The sequence below is a fragment of the Neodiprion fabricii genome, chromosome 3 (assembly GCF_021155785.1).
Source record: "Neodiprion fabricii isolate iyNeoFabr1 chromosome 3, iyNeoFabr1.1, whole genome shotgun sequence".
In the NCBI taxonomy this organism is placed as follows: domain Eukaryota; kingdom Metazoa; phylum Arthropoda; class Insecta; order Hymenoptera; family Diprionidae; genus Neodiprion; species Neodiprion fabricii.
In genome coordinates this window covers 28,214,928-28,234,700 of record NC_060241.1, presented here as the reverse complement: position 1 = coordinate 28,234,700, position 19,773 = coordinate 28,214,928, and the positions used below count along the sequence as shown (strand labels likewise).

At 47.2% G+C, this 19,773-nt stretch overlaps 1 protein-coding gene across 9 annotated transcripts in view; it reads left to right on the top strand.

The window, feature by feature from the left end:
• Positions 1-19,015, top strand: part of LOC124177194 (homeobox protein cut) — a 94,035-nt gene extending 75,020 nt beyond the window's left edge. For 2 of the 9 annotated variants that reach the window (XM_046559317.1, XM_046559316.1), the window contains exons 4-9: positions 3,650-3,968; positions 6,106-7,191; positions 13,477-13,825; positions 14,572-15,229; positions 15,320-15,605; positions 16,764-19,015. In XM_046559317.1, coding sequence (XP_046415273.1) covers positions 3,650-3,968; positions 6,106-7,191; positions 13,477-13,825; positions 14,572-15,229; positions 15,320-15,605; positions 16,764-18,562 — 4,497 coding nt within the window. In that variant the 3' untranslated portion in view covers positions 18,563-19,015. The remainder of the gene's footprint in view (positions 1-3,649; positions 3,969-6,105; positions 7,192-13,476; positions 13,826-14,571; positions 15,230-15,319; positions 15,606-16,763) is intronic. The other 7 variants (XM_046559323.1, XM_046559319.1, XM_046559322.1 and 4 more) reach the window with 7 other exon arrangements.
• Positions 19,016-19,773: the final 758 nt, after the last annotated feature.

The following is a 19,773-nucleotide window of genomic DNA, read 5'->3' as shown; positions in this document are numbered from 1 at the left end:
TTGTCTCCTGCCCGAGAAGAAAGATGATGCTTGATCCTCCCCAAACCCCCTGCCCATCCAGTCCCTCAGTCCAGCGGAACGTTCGAATTATTTGTTCAGTCACGGGTGCGATTAAAAAGCTACAATGCCATGTCCGGTGGAATGAATTGGCGGAAATTAAGAGCGCTCCGCAGCCTCGGGCTGCTCCTGTAAAAAGTCGAAGCGTCGAGCACGCGGCGGATGTGCTCGGACGTATACATATAACGTACGGTACTCTCTTATTGCAATAGATGTCCGTGTCCGGCTATTTTTTATAACCGGGGAAAATATGCGCCCTTCGTCTCGCTATGTAACGCTTAGAGTGGCGTATAAATCGTAGGTGCACGCGCCTCCGGCTCCGTCGAGTCGGACGTACTTTTAACATCGGCAAGTGTTCGAATGCTGGGGAATGTGAAAAAAATAGGGACAATTTTACGGGGTGACGATTAATACGAAAAGAGCGGTGTGGCGGTGACGGTGGTGGACGAGCTGCGGCCTCGGCCGGCTCTTGCGGCGTCTCTCTTTTCATCGCACGTGGGCCGCGGAGCACGCGTCGTAAAATTAATACCAAGCCACGGCCATCTTGTTGCGGGTGTGTGGACGGTGGCGAGGGGGGTCTAACCTTAGTCGGTGTGTTAACTCTGAGCATGCACGCGACTGTGTGAGTGAAGATTGATTACACCGCGGGAGAAAATGTGATCAATAGGGACGCAAACAAAAGCTCTACACCCATAATGCAAATAGCAAAAATCATGGAGGATTAAGGCTCTGCCCGCCGCTTCGGGAGAAACAATAGTAAATTATGGTCGTTCGACGCCTCTGTACCCATCTCCTAACCGCCGCGCGGCTATAACTTGCAGCTAAATATCTATACCACCACCACCGTAACCATTTTCCACCGTACATGTCCCTACGTCGTATCCCGCGATCATACTCCCTTAACGTAGATTCGCATTTATGCATATAGATTCTCCCGAGCAACCCCCCCGTGCCCTTCGGCATGTATGAGTAAGCCACGGTATTGCCAATTGCGATTGTATAAATTGTGTCTCCGTGACGGATACGTGTGTGCGTGCCGCCTCCACCCCCACCCCCCATCCCCGTCTCCACGACCGCCTCGCAACCCGGTTCGCCTGGACCACGACTCTTCCCCTTTGAGTCACATCCACCGCGTCCATCCGTCCGGCCGGCCGGCCACCCGACTCACCACTACGACCATCGATCACGGGCCTCTCCGTTGTTTTTACTCCTTGGGGCGGGGAAATGGCGGAGGGGCGGCGGGGCGCAGAGAAAGGGGAGAAGGTACGAGAGAAAAGAGGCGGTCACTTCCCCTACTAATAAAATTTCACCCCCCGATACCGCATCTAGTAGAAACGCGACGCTTTATTGTGTTGCGCTGTGTTTTGTTTCATGCGGGTTTTCATCATGGGTTATTTCATAGGTATGGGGAAGGCGACGAGAAAATTCATGTCTACTCCTGGCTAGGATCTACTTCGCCGATCGGATACGTCTTACTCTCTCTCTCTTTCTCTTTCTCTTTCCGTAACGTAATTTTGGCAAATGTCCCGTTAGCGGTAACGTTGAGGTTTGGGACAACGGGGAGAAACCCTAGGTAATAAGTGCAATTATAGCAAAAGGTTGATTTCCACCGGACAATTGCAGGGGACCTTCGGGTTTTGCGGTTTTTAGCAACGGCCGATGACATTTAATTTAACAGCGCGGATCAGACCGGAGCTCTTGGACCACCTCCCCCGTTAATGTCATCGATACCGGAACAGCCCTGCTCGATCCGTACCTACCGACTGGCTTACGTTGAACGACAGATAAAATCCTGCACCCCTCCCCCGCCCCAGGGAAATTTGCAAATTTTAAAGTTGAATCTTTATTCCTGCTCCTCGTGAAGCGACCCTCACCTGTTATCACCCGCGTGTTACACTCGTACTCTGTTTCACCCTCTCCCCCTCACATTCGTTGCTTCATTTATCGAGTGTGTATAAACGTACACGACTCGATGCGAGAGACTCTTCTTTTTGTCAATTGTAATCGATATCGCGTATAACATCGGCATAGGTATACTTCTAAAACTGCCGAGTAAATTATACACACGTGCATCAGAGCCTAGAGGTGTGTGCTCGAGTATAGTGCGTGCAACGCTGATGAATGCTCGTATTATTTGTGCCAGAGTTATACGTATACCTTTATCTTAACAGCCACGTGATTTGGAGTTACGTTAATTAACTGCTACTCGCAATAGTGAATGCGAATACCAGCAAGTAGGTGTACAGTTTACACGGACCATGCAAATCCGTTACAGTTTCGATGTTATAATTTGCGTGGTCGGAAGCATTTTCTGAAATTGCCAAACTCTGTTGGTTAATACACACGTTCCTATAAACTTTCTCTTCGATTTGAAACATTTATTGAAATTCGTCGAACGAAAAACTTCACAAAGATTCATAAATCCTAATATGCATAACTCAAAGTCTGGAGGGCTAATTAAATACGTTAAATTTCTAACACTCAGGTATCAAGGTTGCATGTAATACGCAAACTTTTTCACTCACCTCTACTTGAAATGACACCAAAGGAGGTAGTTCATTTTAATTTGAAAACTTCATCTCTTCGCTGCGACTTCACACGTTTTATCAACTCAAAAAATGGGATTCAAAATTTGTGAAGCTTTGAAAATAATTGGCGTACTTTTTCCAACCGCGTGACTGCATAGTCTCGCGTTTGTTTGCACAGTGATCGGTTGTTAGCGAAAGTGCAGCGTGTATTGCAGATGTGAAAAAGCGATCGCTCGGCAGTGGCAGCCTCAAAGTAACACGGTTCATTTGATCATTTTTACCGCGGGGTTCGCTACGTGCTGCGGGGGCCTCGAGTGCACCGCGTTACGTTGATGCACTCTTGCCTGAGCGCGGTGCACGCCGCAAACCCTCCACCCATTTCCCTCGTGCGGGGTTGCACCCCTCGTACACATGCGAACGTGAATCCGGTAGTCTATCGTAATTGATCATATTCGCGAATCCCCCGCCGCAAACAACGACAACAACAACAACAACAACAACAACAACAACAACAATCACAACGAGAACGGGTATAACGACAACTTACGTGCACCCGTAGCTGGCACAAAGCGTCATTAAAACCCCGGAGCATCATCAATTCACTCTTGTCATTAATAAACCTACTTGAATAAACAACGACCTTGTCGTCAAAGAAACGTCGATAGGGCATGAATAAGCGCGGAAGCAATTAAGAAAGAAAAACCAATAAATAATTAATAACGAAGTAATCCCTCCGAGGGTATTTATCGGAGCCGATCGGGAAGGTATTATTTAATTCAATCCCTGATAATTACATTCGGTATATAGAGGCAATTACCGGTTCGAATATTATACCTTTTAGATGTATATTCTCAATAAAATTGACAAAGTACACCGCTCGCCGTAGTTTACACGCATTTATGTGTATGTATGTAAGCTTCTTGACCGTTACGGTGTCTTTGAGGATCTCAATGACAATTCCTTCAGCGAAAGCTTCTGTACATAATTTCCGTTTGTTAGACCATTTAATTCGCATTTGCCGAGACTCGGACTCATCGTGTCTCCTATTTTTCATCACCTTACAGATCAGTCAGCTGGGCGAAGAGGTTACGAGACTGCAGCAGAGCCTGCAACGGCTTCAAGAGACCAGCACCCAAGCCACTGCCCGCCTGGAAGAGGAGCTGGAACTACGGAGACAACACATACACAGACTGGAAGTTAGACTCGAGAGACAAAGAGACTATGACGACCTTAAACGGGAGCTCAGCATCCTGAGGTCTGTGGATTTCTCCCAAATCCCGACCGGGGAACCGGGCAAAAGCCTGGAACATCTTCTTCTGGAGCGGACGAAAGCTCTTCAGCAAACGGAGAACTTGAAACCACCCACAACGCCGGACGCACTCGGTGAGTTAATTTTCTCGTATATTTTTCTCGAGCACGTGAACGACAAACTTTTCATAAACGAGGCAGCGAGCGAGCGAACAAACGAACAAACCCCTGTGTCCCTCATCTCGGGTGCAATAGGTGTAACGGTAACGACATTGAAGCAGGAGAGAAAGGTATCTGCAATTATCCCGATTGATGTGAAAAAGTCTGTAGTATACGCGTGAAATTGAATTTGCACAGAACGATTTTCGTTCAATGATATTAAAGAGGGTGTCTTTCGAACGTCTTCTTGTTGTGCCTTTGTTAAGTAACAGATGAATTGCCGGCAGGAGAATATACGTTGCACATATTCCAACGGCCATTATTTGAAATGGTAGCACGTCATCCACTCCATGCACAATTAAACGGGATAATGACAGAGTATTACCAAATGTCGACTCATCCAGAGCGAAGTTTCCATTATGTATCACGAGAAATTCTCTATCGTCACGTTTGAGTTGTGATTGGGCAACAGGTTGCGTACGTACGTGTGCGTATACGTATACCTTACACGCATAGTCGGCCGTTCTTTTACCGTAGCTCGAGGGGCAACGTCGCCCATCTTGTCGTATCTGTCTATGTATGTACACCTAGCTCTGCAAGCCTGGGGGAATCGTCTCTCGAAACTACCTGTTATTACACGGAAAGGATTATTCTGTTTTCGAATGGCATCTGTTCACCCCGTTCGATCAACCGTTGGTACGACAATTATACGTCGACGAGAACGACTTCGGTCGTCACACGCAGCTCGGGTCACTCGGATCAAATCTCTCAAATTTTTATCATGTATGTAATGTTTAGATTTAGAAGCGAGCCTAACGGCGTATGACATACGCTGGTCCATCCCTTGCATCGGTCATTGCTACTAATGCTAATTGCTGCTGCTCTCATCTTCAGGCCTGATTCTCTAAGCTCGGTCGACAAACTAAAACCTTAAGGCTAAAAAAAAAGGCATCAAGCTATACTCGACAAGCTTTCAGAATAATCCTGCTTGTGTTGTGTACTGACTATCCTCTGTCTCTCTTTCTGTCTCTCATTCTCAATCCGTATATCACATATTCTCCGTCCGTCGGTATATTCCCATGTATCTATCTCTTCGTCTGTCTCTTTCCGTCAGTTCTATTCCTCCCCCGTTTCTGTGTCTCACGGCCGACGTATCCCGTCTCTCTTCCCATCACTCAATTCTTCCTTCCTCTCACCTCCTTTGTCTAATTTCCCATTCATCTCACTCTTTCTTCTTCTTCCTCTCCCACTCTCTTTCTTCTCTCCGTCTCTCTGTGTTTCTTTTACGCTTCGGCTGCACTCTTACCATACTCGGGCAGATCTGTGAGTCGGACGTCTGCCATGTATCTGTACTAACGTAACGAATTTGAAACTTTCAACGTAAATTGTGGACGCAATATTTGCCCGTGGGGCATTGTTTCGAAACCGAGTTTATTATGAATCGATCCAGGACGCGAAGAGAGACAGAGGCAGAGATACTGCAACGTCAACCCTTCTGATTCAAACCACCCTGTCTCCGTACCCATACTCCACGCCCACCGGATCCTCGTCCTCGTCCTCGTCCTCGTCCCTGTGGCTCCCCGTGTCCCTGCACCCCACAGTCGAAACCCCGAAACGTCGAAGCCACGAACCAGCACGTGCTACCAACGCCAAAGTCCTCTTCCATGCGCGACTCATCCTATCCGTTGTTGTCAACGTTCGCTCAAATTCAACGTCAAACTATCGCAGTTCTGTGAAACAAAAGCACCACTTATATCGTACGATGATCCTCCATCACGAGTGAAATATTTATTTCTCAATTTACAAGTTGGATAAATTCTTGTTTTTCATAATTGAGTACGAACACAAAACAATTCCTTTGATCCCACCGCACAGTCCGCGGACGTGCACTGCAATTCGCATCGTCGTTGCGGAGGGAACATTCTTCCCCGCAAGTCCGGTCGATCGGCGCGATTTACTTTACGCGGAAGACGCAATTGCACCACGCGACGTCCGTGAGAACGTAAAAGGAAAGAGAGACAGTTGTAACCTTAATGTGTCAGAGATTTGTTCGACATGGTGGTGAGCTCGTAGATTGGCTGACCCAAATGGGGCCCCTTTTTGGTGCTTGCAGGTGGCCTCGCTTCCCCCCTGCAGCCAGCCGCGACCGCCTCGCCCCACGGCGGCAACGCGCTTCCCTCGGCATCCCAGCCACCCCCACCACCACCGCCGCCGCCTCCTCTACCAGCCCCGACCCGATCCACCCCGACCCCTTCTTCGGCGACCTCTTCGTCCTCCCTGCTGTTCCATCCGCCGCTCCAAAACGTGGAGACGTTCGGTTCATTCCTCGGTGAGGAGATCGTCGCCAACTGGAGGCGGTCCCTGGAGAGGTCTATCATGAGTCAGCAGCATCCCCAAGTCTCGCAAAGCCAGCCTCAGCTGTTGCACGGGCCCTCGTTAAACCATCTTCCGTCACCGACAGATTCAACCAACACCCCGGCAAAGTCAAACACCCCCCTGGGTAGCGGTCTGGATGCTTCGGAAAAAGCACCGACGCCGATTCCCGGTCAGGAGACCCCAGCACCACCGACGCCCTCCTCGACGGCCGGCCTGACATCGCCGCCCAGCCTTCAACCGCCCCCCACCGTCGTCGAGCACCAGCACCAGCACCATCAACCCGCGCCCCCGTCGATGAACGGAATTCCGCCAAAGAGTCCCGTGGAGGAGTCCTGCCACAACAACAACAACTCCCATCATCTGACCAACAACAATATCGGCGGTGGTCTCAGTGTCCTCGACACCCTCAAGAGTCCCTTTCGGTTCGACGATCACAGGGCGCACTTCCGGTTCGCCGACGAACTCGGCGCAGCCGGCATGGCCGGACGCCTCGGAGAGTCGCTGATCCCGAAGGGCGACCCGATGGAGGCTAGACTCCAGGAGATGCTCCGCTACAACATGGACAAGTACGCCTCCCAGAACCTCGACACCCTTCACATCGCGAGGAGAGTGCGGGAGCTCTTGTCCATACACAACATCGGGCAGAGGCTATTCGCCAAATACGTACTCGGACTCAGCCAGGGGACGGTCAGCGAGCTGCTTAGCAAGCCAAAACCGTGGGACAAGCTTACGGAGAAGGGGAGAGACAGCTATAGAAAGATGCATGGCTGGGCTTGCGACGACAACGCCGTCATGCTGCTCAAATCTCTCATCCCCAAAAAAGGTGAGTCTTCTTATCCAATTTCCAACTTTGCGAGCGCGTGGTCCGTGGCCAAGAGACTAAACAAAGTGCGGGGGGAGGGAGGGAGGAGTAAGAAAAAGAAAATTTTTATTTCAAAAAATTACGCCGAGCGAGATGTGAGGAGACTGAGAAGGAAGAGAGACGCGAAGGAGGATAGCAAGGCCGGATGATTGTGGCTAGAAATTTAGACTACGGGACGAATCGTAGGTATAGGGTGCGCACGTATTCGTACAAAGTACAACACATACTCTATATATAATATATGCTTTTACCATCGACCACGCTATCGTACAAGTTTCTTCTATCTATGCACTGCTCTAATTTTACTTCAACGTACTAACAATGAATGTAGTAACTGCCGCTAACTAATTCAATTCAACACACCAAAAATATAGTAGGAAATTGTACATCTCCAACCAGTCAGACATATCATAATTTCGTTTCAACCTGTATCCGGGTAAAGGGATTTCAGTAGAGAAACTTTACCCGCAGCATACCTTTTGTATATTTTACGTTGCGAGAAAATGTTCCCGGTGACGTCTTGAACTCGTCGATAACCTGGTATGTATACATAACAACGTATGGAGGCTTTTGCCGCATGCCGGCGAGATTCGCCTTTTTCCCGCTTGATAATTGCGGGCTGTCCTAAATTAGAAATCCAACGTTCTCCCATGAATAATATTAATTATCTTAATTAAATTAGGCAGCCAACGGTACCTATCTGGTATCGATTGTTTGCTGCGTTTGGCAGCCATATTGTTTAGACTAATAGCTCCTGGGAATATAGCATGGTGGTAGGGGGTAAGTGGGGGAGGAAGGGATCCGAGAGATTCAGAGATGCCGGTCTGTATTTACCAAAGGTAATTTACACTTTTGGTTGATTGCATTGAATCGCGGAATTATTAGTTTCGCACGGAAGTTGTCACGACCCGCAATCACTCTCAATTCCACATTCCTCTCCTTCCTTATGTTATTACATTTTCGTCATTGTCGTGTTTCTTTTGCGATTTTTTTCTTCACACTTTCATCCGCAACGACTTCTTCGAAAATTAAACGAATTCTGCGGTGTTTTGTGTAACGGTATGTAATAGATTTTCATAATTTATATCTTTTATTATTATTTATTTATTATGGTTTTTTTTTTCTCTCTCCAACGAAACCGCAACTTGCGTCGCTACCGTGTTGTACAGCTGAACTTTTACGACGTAACAATTTATTTGTTTCACAAACACCTGCAAGTAAGTGCTTAGCGTACCGCATAAGCGGGGAAAGTAGAGGAAGAAGAGGGCAAAGATGAAGAAGGAGGAAAGGCAAGACCGGAGCTCGCGGCCCCCTCTTGTTTTGATCGCTAATTATTGGAGGTTTTGTGCTTCCCGGCTGTTTATAAATACAATGAGGCAAGACTCAATGGGATAAATATACTCGAAGCTTTGTCTGAAACTTCCATAAGCAGTTGTGATTTATGGGCAAAAATCAACGCCTTTATTCCGCATGAAAGGCATCCTACCGTGGCGGCAACGCCGCGCAAGTAGTATATAAGGTCGGCGATAAAACGATAAAAAGATAAGTTGATCCTCCCCGTTAAATATCTTTGCTAACGACTCGTTACGGTAGGTGGGCAAAAGTAGTACGAGTGTAAAGCTCGCGTTATACGCGCTACCTCCACCCCACCCCCCCATCCCCCCCCCCCCCCCCCCCTATTCCCTACGCCTAGATGTGCGCAAACGAACCAGGTGTACATGCACGTTAGGTGCAATATCTTCACCCTTCGAGAGAATTATATCCATCTCTCAACGGGCAGCGCACTTATCGCTTATTTTGCCGAGTCCCTCGAGGATACCGGACACCTCGTTTTCAACTCTTCGCCTGCCGTATAACAGTTTCGTAGAAAGAAATATTACACATTTCAATGGTAATTATACCGACGAGTTTTACAACTAGCCTACCGCACGGTTCGCCGAGTTTGCGATGACGAAAGGAAACGGCGCGGCACGTCGCGCATTTAAAACATGTCAATGAAGAAAAAAATGGAAGGAAAAAATACAAGAATAAAAAAATGACGAAAAAAGTAAAACGACGATGCGTCACGTAAGACAAAGACTGAAAGTAAATGACATTTCTCGCCAATTACCCAGTCGTGAAATTTTTTCCCGTGCATAACGCTTGGCGATTCTAAAAACCAAATCACCACGAGCAGTGCTCGCGCTGGTGAAATCCCCTGGCGTTATAAACCCGTCGGACCGCCGGAACAATACCTATGATACTCGATTGCGAAAGTTGTTATAATTTCATGGGAATCCGACCACGGACTTAAGAAATACCGATTGTTTTCGCGGCGCGAGTCTTCCGTTGTTGTGTGCATAATTGCTGCACCGAGCAGCTCATAGAAAATAGGGGACAACCGGGCGACGTAAATCGATAAGATCAACGGGCCGTTATGCAGCCCGACTCTACGGCACTGTTATAACACGTATACCTGTGTACATTGGAATATACACGTTGCGAATGCGAGCCACACGCGGTGAATCGACCGAGAACGTTTGTCCCATTTAATGCTGCAGGTATTGCCCCATTGTTGCCGCAACAACAGGTTGCCTATGGTTGTCAATTTTTTTTCAACCAGGTATTAATATCAATTGAAAAGGATGTCGGTAGGTAGCGATATGATAATAACAATGCCGTCGGCCTCGTCCGTCCGGTTGTGTAGGTATAACTATAATGCGCCGCGGATAAAAGACATTTAAAATATTCAGGAATTGAGTAATTCCATAATTCACTAATTCAATGGCAGTTGTCGGAGTGACAGGTTCGGGGTCGCGCGTCAATGCGTTGTCGGTATCTCAGCCGGTCGCGTTTAGATGTCGCGATAAAAGCTCGCTTCGCGCTGACGAATTAGGTTGTTTTTTTACCCGTTATACCTACCTACCGCCACTTTTATGACGGCAAAAAACTCTGGGGAAAATTGAACCGTTGACGCATCGCGCTGTTTTACGAGCGTTTAATTCAACGCGGATTTCGATAATTTTTCTAACCTGAACGCGGCCCGGTTGCGGTTCGGAATTCGCGCCGAGGGCGTCGCACCGTCGGGACGCCACGACGTCGAGGCGTCGGGTCGGTAAATCAGATCGGCGCCCAAAGGGTCGCGGAAGGAAACGGCGTAATGGAAGTGACCCTTGATCGCCGACCGCTCCGACCTCTGACCCTATTCACCGTCGACTTGGCCCACCCACGCAACTTCGTGCCTACTTCCCTGCCCCAGACGATGGAGAACACATGGGAACCTCCGTTTCGACGGGCTCAACGGCGGCTAATTTTGTACACCGATGAGTAGCGTGACGTTTTCACCTCGAAAAGCGCTGATAATCGACGCGAGGTTCATTTGCACGTGCGTTTCGACGTTTCTCGTTTTCAATTGATTCGCGCGAAAGAATAATTATCTTAAAAGGGAAATAAGAAACCGGGTGTCAAATATCCCGGAGACTGCAGGCCTTCGGTAGTATCGTAGACATTTTTTCGTTCGGCAGGTTGTCAAACAGTGAATTCGCTTTGCCAAACGCCATTCCGACAAGTTCGAGATTTCTTCCGAAAATCCTGCATCGAATACACCGCGCCGTATATATATTGTATCCCGTGAATTCCTAATAATAGAAAGAAACGCAACCCTTCGCTGCGTGCGAGGCTCAGGTACGCATGTGCGTGAAAACGAATGTTCGTGTAAAATTTCTCACGCTGTGTTAACGGCTCCAAAGTAACTGGTATAATACCTTGGTCGCAATATATCAGTGGAAATTAAGTGCACGTCGGCAGGATAAAACTGTGCGTTGACCTATTAGCCGTAATCACATCGTTCACGAAACAGTCGAGGATTTTCAAAAATATATACCTCCACCACAGGCTACTTATCGGCTCAGGCCAAGCTATTATTATCATCGAAATATGTATATTAGCTCTCTCCGATAAAAAACAAATGAAAGAGCTCGACGGCGTCGCGGCCAGAGAGGGTAGCAAGGGGAACGAGGCCACTGCTTCGTTCACGCACATTCGCCAACGAATCCGACTCACGCATCGCGCGCCGCATCGTTTTCGTTATTCAGCTTAATTTCCCTATCATATGTTCCGTTCGGTTCTGTTCGCGACCGAAACTATAAAACGCACTATCAAGATTGAACGAGCTTGAAAAAAAGCTCCAATTTTCACCGACGAGGCTGACGATTGGATGCGTGTAATTATAAGGGTACGGTTTGCGCGTATTGGTCTCGTAACTTTGTTTGAAAAAATTATCGCGGTCTGTAACGTCTATGAGAATATAACCCCCTTGCTTTCGAAGATTGTATGTAGATATAGTGATTCGAGCCAAAACGTTGATTATTATCATTGATGATGAATGGGGAGGAGGGGGTGGCGGGTATTGAAAAAGTGAGGATGATCTTCTCGTTAACGGCCGAATACACATCTTGGCATTTCAAATACGTATAAAGCAATCGACAGCTGATCCCCTCGAAATCTTGGCGTCTGATTGGTCAATTAGAGGAGAAACACGTAGTGCGAGACACTCTCGCGTTGGGGAGACCGCGGTTACGAGGGAAAGACGAAGAGAAGGGTGCCTAGAAGAGGATATTTTAATTATCATGGGTGCTCCACCGGATCCAGGGCTGCTTTATTGATTTTACGTTAGTATATTAATTGCTTCGTGGTTTGATCACAAGACTCCTGGGGTCGTCTCCCGCATCAAGAATCCCTGGATAACCTGCTGTATCCGGTGTAAAAGATCCTGTCACTGCTTCGCATCCGTTGCGAAGCTATCGATTGACTGCCGAAATTCGAGTACAGGATCCGATCGCGAAGAGGAAACCGCGCAGCGGAATTTGTAACGTAACTGCGTCCATAATGCGACGGTACAGAAATCAACCAGGGGAAAAAATATCGCAATATACATTCGTACACATATGTATATACATACGTACGTAGGTGCATTGTCGCAACGCTTGACTCCGTGCCAGAAGACTTTGACTGCGGTGCCAGCGATTCTCTGTTTCGAATGGCGCCGATGACTATACGTCTACACGGGAATCATACCTGAATCCCCCGAACTGCCTCCAATTTGAGGCAATGCGCGGGAGGGTGACGTTATTATTAGCGGTCTGGTCGTCTACATGCGAAATCGCTGCACATTGTTAGCCGGGTCACGTGTAACCCTCTTCGCATACCTACAAGGTTATTGCAAATATGGAAAATTTAAAGAAGAAGATAACGGTTGTATCTAATGTACCGTCGATTTTATATTCGAACACGGTATTTTACCGCGCAGTCTGCCTACAATTAACGCTCTTAGATAATGTTGTATATATTTCTTTTTTTTTTTTAAATTATAAATTCTTGGTCTGGGTCATGTGTACGTAAGGGTGAGCAAACTTCGAAAGCGAAAGCTTGCAACAACCCTGGAATGTAATTTTGATTTCGTGCGTGTCTGTAGCCAGGGTGCCGAAGTTAGAGCTGGTTTTTGGGTAGCCGACCAAGTGTTGTAAAATCAACGTCGAACAATGACCAACGGTGCAGGCGTACATTGTCGGCTCGTACCACTTCGCCGGCTCTGTGTTGTTAACATTTTTGTCTTGCGTGTCGAGATGATCATGCCGCTATTGCCCGTTGCACGCGATGTGGCTTTTTCTAACCATACAATGTGCCGCTCATTTTCTCAACGTATAACATTCGTCTATAACCATCACGCCTGCAGTCCGTCTCCGACGATGTTGATGTTGCTGCTTCTGTTGCCGCTATACCTACGACTATTATAACTATTCTAATATCACCTTTTTTCCACCTCCCACGGATTACCAGGAAACGAGTAGTTTTGGATAATTTCGGTCGGTGTTCGTTCTAGTTCGACGTGGGCTGATCGTCGTTCCAATGCTTAGAAATAACTTTTTTCTTCACTCAGTCGGTCCTTCTTTTGTCCTTTTTTGTTCGACGACTCTCGGAATCGGTTATACGTATACTTTCCAGCTATGCATTATGTGCGTGTTCTGCGTGATACTTAAAGAGGCGGCAAAAAACTAGGGAAAGGCAGATATTAATTTATCTCTCAGGGATGAACGGTAGATCCTCGAAATTCCAGATCCTTTGTGCGAAACACGAAAAACCCCTGCAATGTATTTACATGCCCATTGCCTGTATTATACATATAAGCATATACGTGTGGAATACTACCGCCGTACAATAACCGATGAAAGACATGAGAACGCATCGCAAGTCGTATCTTACCCGTAGAGTGTGTTGCAGGCAAGGAGCAGGGAATGCCGACCTTTGCCAGAGGTCCCCAAGACGGTGGTCCTCAGGACATGAGCGACGAACGATTGGCCCACATGCTATCGGAGTCCGGACACCTTCAGATGCAGCACGACACCTCAAACGACGCCGATAGCAAGAGTCCGCATCGAGTTGGCTGCCCTAGCCCCTTTAGCAAGGAAAGAATCGACAGCCAAAACAGGAGACTAAAGAAGTACGAAAACGACGACATTCCCCAGGAGAAGGTTGTGAGGATCTATCAAGAGGAGCTGGCCAAGCTGATGGGACGCAGAGTTGACGATCTTCGCGGACACAGGGATTTCCCATCGAGGTGAGCTCGCTAATCCGACAGACCGTTTTTCAGATCATTCTTTTATCGTCCACATTTTCATTGCTATATCTCTCGGTTTACGGTTACGAGTTATACACATGCGCATAATGCTAATAGTTTTCTAGCATGCCTACCTCGGACATTTTAAATACGCTCATCACTATTGGACCCATTATAGTTCTAAAAATATAACACCCCAAATCTCAAGCGCTTTAACAGCATCGCATAAACGTAATGTAGTATTAATATTTACTCAATGAGTTCACTTTAGTACCTTCCTACACGTCCGACACCCTCTTATTATTGTTCGATATTTTATTACATCCACCGGTGGGATTTCCAATCACCCGATTTTCCGGAGTAAGCATGTTCCTCTTACGTCCGCACTTCGAATAGCTTTTCGAAACAGTTACAGTATCCGATTCCATATTTCTTCCTTTCAAGGTATTGCAAATAATTAATTTTTCACGGAAACCGGACAGATATTATGAAATCAGTGAAGTTGTATTTTTTTAATTGAGAATTTTTCAAACCCGGCAAACGTGTAGCTTTGAGAATTAAAGCGATTCAACAATCCCTCCAATCTCCCGACAATTTTCCTAATTTCGCCGAAGCTGCGGATCACTTTTCTTGAACGGATTTAAAAAATGTCCCACCTGTTCCACAATAAATGCGCAATAAGTTGCCCCCCTTCAGTGCCAAATTGATCATCAATGAGGACAGCACTTAATCTCGATTAATCGCAGTGCGATGTTTCCTCCGTTTTTCAGCGGTGCCCAGGGTATGCAGGGGATGGATCGCACGCAGGACGACATTCGCCTTGCCCTCGACGCGTATCACCGCGAATTACAAAAGCTCAACTCTGGTCCCGGGCAAAATCCCGGCTTAGCCGGACTCCCCGGTCTGCCAGGACTTCCGGGCCTCTTGGCTCTCCAGCAGCAGGCTCTCCAGCAGCACCATCTCGCAACGAATGGCGGTGGTGTTCAGGACCTCAGTCTGGTCAAGGTAGACCCGCGGGCCAAAATGATGAATGGAGTTTCGGAGGAAGACAAGGAAAAGATGGAGGAGGCAATGAGACATGCGGGAAGTGCTTTCTCCCTGGTCCGACCGAAGCAGGAACAGTCCATCGGACCCCAGTCTACCCCGGGTGGTTCCAGCGCTAGTTCACCTCTGGGCAACTCGATTTTACCACCAGCCATGACGCCGAGCGAAGAGTTTGCCGGTGCAGCAGCAGCCAGTCCGCTTCAGAGGATGGCTTCCATAACTAATAGCTTAATCAGCCAACCGTCCACCCCGACTCACCATTCGCCGAATCAGAGACCATTGAAGGCGGTTTTACCACCGATAACGCAGCAGCAGTTCGACATGTACAACAACCTGAACACGGAAGACATCGTCAAAAGGGTAAGTCATAAATCCGTAACTGTTTATTAAACGTACGCGACAGTTTTCGCGTTGGACTTTCATTCCTATTCTGGAGACTGAATCGCCAAGATTTCTGTACAGGTGAAGGAGCAGCTCTCCCAGTACTCGATTTCCCAGCGTCTATTCGGCGAGTCCGTTCTCGGACTCTCGCAAGGATCCGTGTCGGATCTTTTGGCCAGGCCGAAACCCTGGCATATGCTTACGCAGAAAGGACGCGAGCCGTTCATTAGAATGAAGATGTTCCTCGAGGACGATAACGCGGTGCACAAGCTTGTCGCTAGCCAGTATAAAATCGCACCGGAGAAGCTCATGAGGACCGGCGGCTACGGCGGCCTGCCTCGTAAGTTTAACTCAGGTCAATATAGATGTTTTGTTACTTTATTCCACCAATCATAGCTCAAAAGCTTACTCAACGCAATCCAACCACCTACACAGAGAGAAAAATCTGAGAAAAATTACCCTGCTGTTACTATGACCGTGATGTAAAAGACACCTAATGTAGTTTTTACGGTGCTGCATCAGAAAAATGCGTCGTCACATTTTAAATTTTATGCCGCCGAAATACATAGTTTCTAAGCAAGGTAGTAATTTTTTTCATAAAAACCTATAATTTTTGTAACATGCATCAATAAGAAATGCATTAAGTGTCTTTTACATCACGATTATAGACAGCAGGGTAATTTTTCTCAGATTTTTCTCTCCGTGTATGTGACCCCAAACACTGGCGGTTTTTCAATCTCACTCGTCGATACGTAGAAACTATCACGATGGGGATTCCCGGTACTTAAAATATTTCTGTGGAAGGCCACTTATCCGTAGAGTAGCATATTTATTCGTGAAAAACCCCGTTCAAACTGGTTAAAACTGTAAAGGCCGCAGAAATGATACAAAAATCTCAAACCGTAGTGCAATTTATTAGCTTTTCAAGTTTAAGGGAGGGGGATCCGTTAAAATTTCAATAATATAGGATTGTTCGTTTTTAAAATAACTAAAAAAGAGGTGATCAAAAATTCATTCCAACCCAGTTTAGATTATGGAAGCACGTGTCCTGAAAAAAAATGTTATTCTTTCGCGATGACCGTGTATATGCGCAAATAACTTTTGGTGCCGGTACACTGGCAATTTTCTGCCAGAAGTTCCTTACGCATGTACACTTTCATCGCAAAAGATATGATTTTTTTTCGGTACACATGCTACCGTAACCAAAATTTTGCTGGACTGAATTTTTGATCACATCTTTTTTAGTCATTTCAAATACGTAAAACTCAATATTATCAAAATTTCATCCGAATTTTCCCTCCAGTCAACGTATCGTACTTTCATCAACTTCAGACGCCAACTAATGTGGCATTGCGGAAAATCCCTTCGAGTGTTTGGGTGCGTTGTAGGTAGGTGGAACCGAAGGTACTACTTCGTAATCCTGAAGCACCGTACCTGCTAAGGAGCTTTTGGGCTATGACCAGACGTTCCGTTTTTCCTATCACGTCTAACGTTGCCAAACTTTTCCTTACAGCCTGCGGTACCCCCATGAAACCGATGCCGCCTACGAAGCTCGTGCAAGAGCAGCTCCAGAATGCAGCGAAAGCCCAAGCCGCCGCACAGGCCGCAGCTCAGGCGGCGGCGCAGCATCAGCAGGAATCTCAAATGCAGCTTGGACCTCCCCAGCAGAGTCCGCAGCATCCGCAGCACCCGCAGCCACCGCCGCCGATGATACTCACTCCCACCGCTCCTCACCACCCTCATACACAGCTGACGATGCAGGAACTGCAGAAGAAACAACAGCAAATGAGCATCCACTCACCTCACCATCAAATGGCACCTTCGCCGTTGCGCAATCTTCATCCCCACATTTCCCCGAGTGTTTACGAGATGGCGGCCTTGACGCAGGACCTCGATACCCAGACGATAACGACGAAGATCAAGGAAGCTCTTCTGGCTAACAATATCGGGCAGAAAATATTCGGCGAGGCGGTACTCGGCCTGTCTCAGGGTTCGGTGAGTGAGTTGCTGAGCAAACCAAAGCCCTGGCACATGCTGAGCATAAAGGGACGCGAACCGTTCATAAGGATGCAACTCTGGCTGTCGGACGCCCATAACGTCGACCGGCTTCAGGCCCTGAAGAACGAGCGGCGGGAGGCCAACAAGAGGCGACGGAACAGCGGCCCTGGTCACGACAACAGTTCGGACACCTCGAGCAACGACACTGCCGAGTTTTACCACGCGGCATCGCCCGGACCCGGTCCAGCCTCGGCGAAGAAACAACGCGTCCTCTTTTCCGAGGAGCAGAAAGAGGCCCTTAGACTCGCCTTCAATCTTGACCCCTACCCGAACGTCGCGACGATAGAATTCCTCGCCGCAGAACTCGCCCTCTCGTCGCGGACGATAACGAACTGGTTCCACAATCACAGGATGCGGCTGAAGCAGCAGTCCTCTCACGGTCCCCAGGAACCGCAGTCCCCCAGAGAACCGGGCCAACCCTTCGACCCCGTACAGTTCCGGCTACTTCTCAACCAAAGACTACTTGAGATCCAGAAGGAAAGGCTGGGCCTAGGGAACGTCCCGATTCCGTATCCCCCGTACTTCAACACGAACCTTGTTGCCCTCGTCGGCAATGTCCTGAAGGAGCAATGCTCGGGACTCGACCTCTCCATGGGGGCTCTGAAACGGGAGCCGAACCAGGAGTTCGAGGACGACGATGGCGACGACGCGATGAGCAACCCCGGTAGCGAGGACTCGGATGGTTCGGCGGGGAGCATAAAACGGGAACCAACGGAGACCCCGGCACCGGCCACGGTCCGATCGAACAGGAGAAAGCCGGCCGCGCCCCAGTGGGTGAACCCCGAATGGCAGGAACCGGCCAGGACCGGTGACGAGGTGATAATTAACGGAGTTTGCGTTATGCAGACAGATGACTACGGAGTTAAGCGAGAAGCCGAGGAAACCGTACGCGTCGAACCAACCCCCGTGCAGGATAGATACGAGGAGGACGCCGGGAGTGACTCCTCGTCCGCATCCGGAACGGGACAAGGCCTCCAGGATAGTGACAGTCCGATGCCCAGTCCAAAGTCTGGTCAGCACAGTCCGATCACATCGCCTCGACCCCCTTCGGAACAGCCCAGTTTGCAGCAGCAGCCACAGCAACAGCAACAGCAGCAACAGCAACATCAGCAACATCATCAACAACAACAGCAGCAGCAGCAGCAGCAACAACAGCAACAACAACAACTGCCGCAGCAGCAGCATTCACTGCAGGAGGACAACGTTAAGGATGTTGTAAAACACGAGCCTGAGGATCAAACGTGGGATTATTAATTGCACGGGGTTTAATAAATTGCAACGGGATCATGATCTCTATGAGATATTGATGTGACGTGAATTATGGAGAAAGGATATCAAACTCCCTGTATCTTCCGCCCCCGCAGGCCTTCGTTCCTTCCTTAAATTATTTTTCCGTTTTTGTTTCTTTTCCTCCATCAGTAATCAAGGTATTATAGAGTGAAGTGAAGTGCAGTGAATGTCGTCGTTATCGACTTGCCAAAATATGTACGCTTTTGAAAAAGTGATCTTAGTGAAGAAAAAAGAAGTAAAATGCAAAAGAAATAAAAATAGTTTAGATAAATCTTGTAAAAAAAAAAAAATTAAAAAAAAAAAAAAAATAATATCAAAATAAAAAAGAAGCCAACGATAGGAATATCGGCTAGAGCCGATTCCTGCCTACAATAAGGGCATTACCGTATTACCGGCGCAGGTTGTACCTTGCTGAAAGAGTAAGAATGAAAACTGCGACAAAAAATTATTCATCAAAAAGAGTAAGGACGCGGGTGAATTTACACCGAAAAATAGAGCAGAATCAAAAACTCTTTAGCACAGTGAACGGAACGAGAGCGGGTGAGTGTGGTAACAATTTAATTTGTGATATGCGCGCATCAAAACGTTCGTGAAATGTTGCACACGGCGCATAGAAACTCGTTTAACTGTTAACCATTCGCTTTGGCACTTGGCAATCTGCTCTACCTACGCCAATATATGAGGTATATGATAAGTACCGATTCTCTTTTTAAAAAAGAAAAAGAAGAAAAGGAAATCAATGTATCCGAACTTTTGTCCAAAAGAGTTTGGGCACCACAGTGCAATCTCCCGTAACGTTATTAGATGAAATTATTATTAATTTTAACTAAGTTAAACTAAATCATTACGTAATTGTGATTCATGTTATCGTTTTTATTATATATAGTATAATCTGTTGACGTTATTTCTTCGGATACGACTGTTTTTTTCGGTTGAAATTTCATTTCTCTCATTTCATGTTTGCTTTAAGCGCTCTATTTATGAAAAAAAAATCATGAGAAATAATGAAAAGAATTACTTGAGACCGTTACCAATGTTATTATTATTATTATTATTATTATTATTGTTGTTATTATTATTGCTATTATTATTATTATTATAAAATTAATGATAAATGATGTAGCCAAAAAGTGAATAATCGTGGAAGGGACTTTTTACTTCTCTTTCTTCCTTTT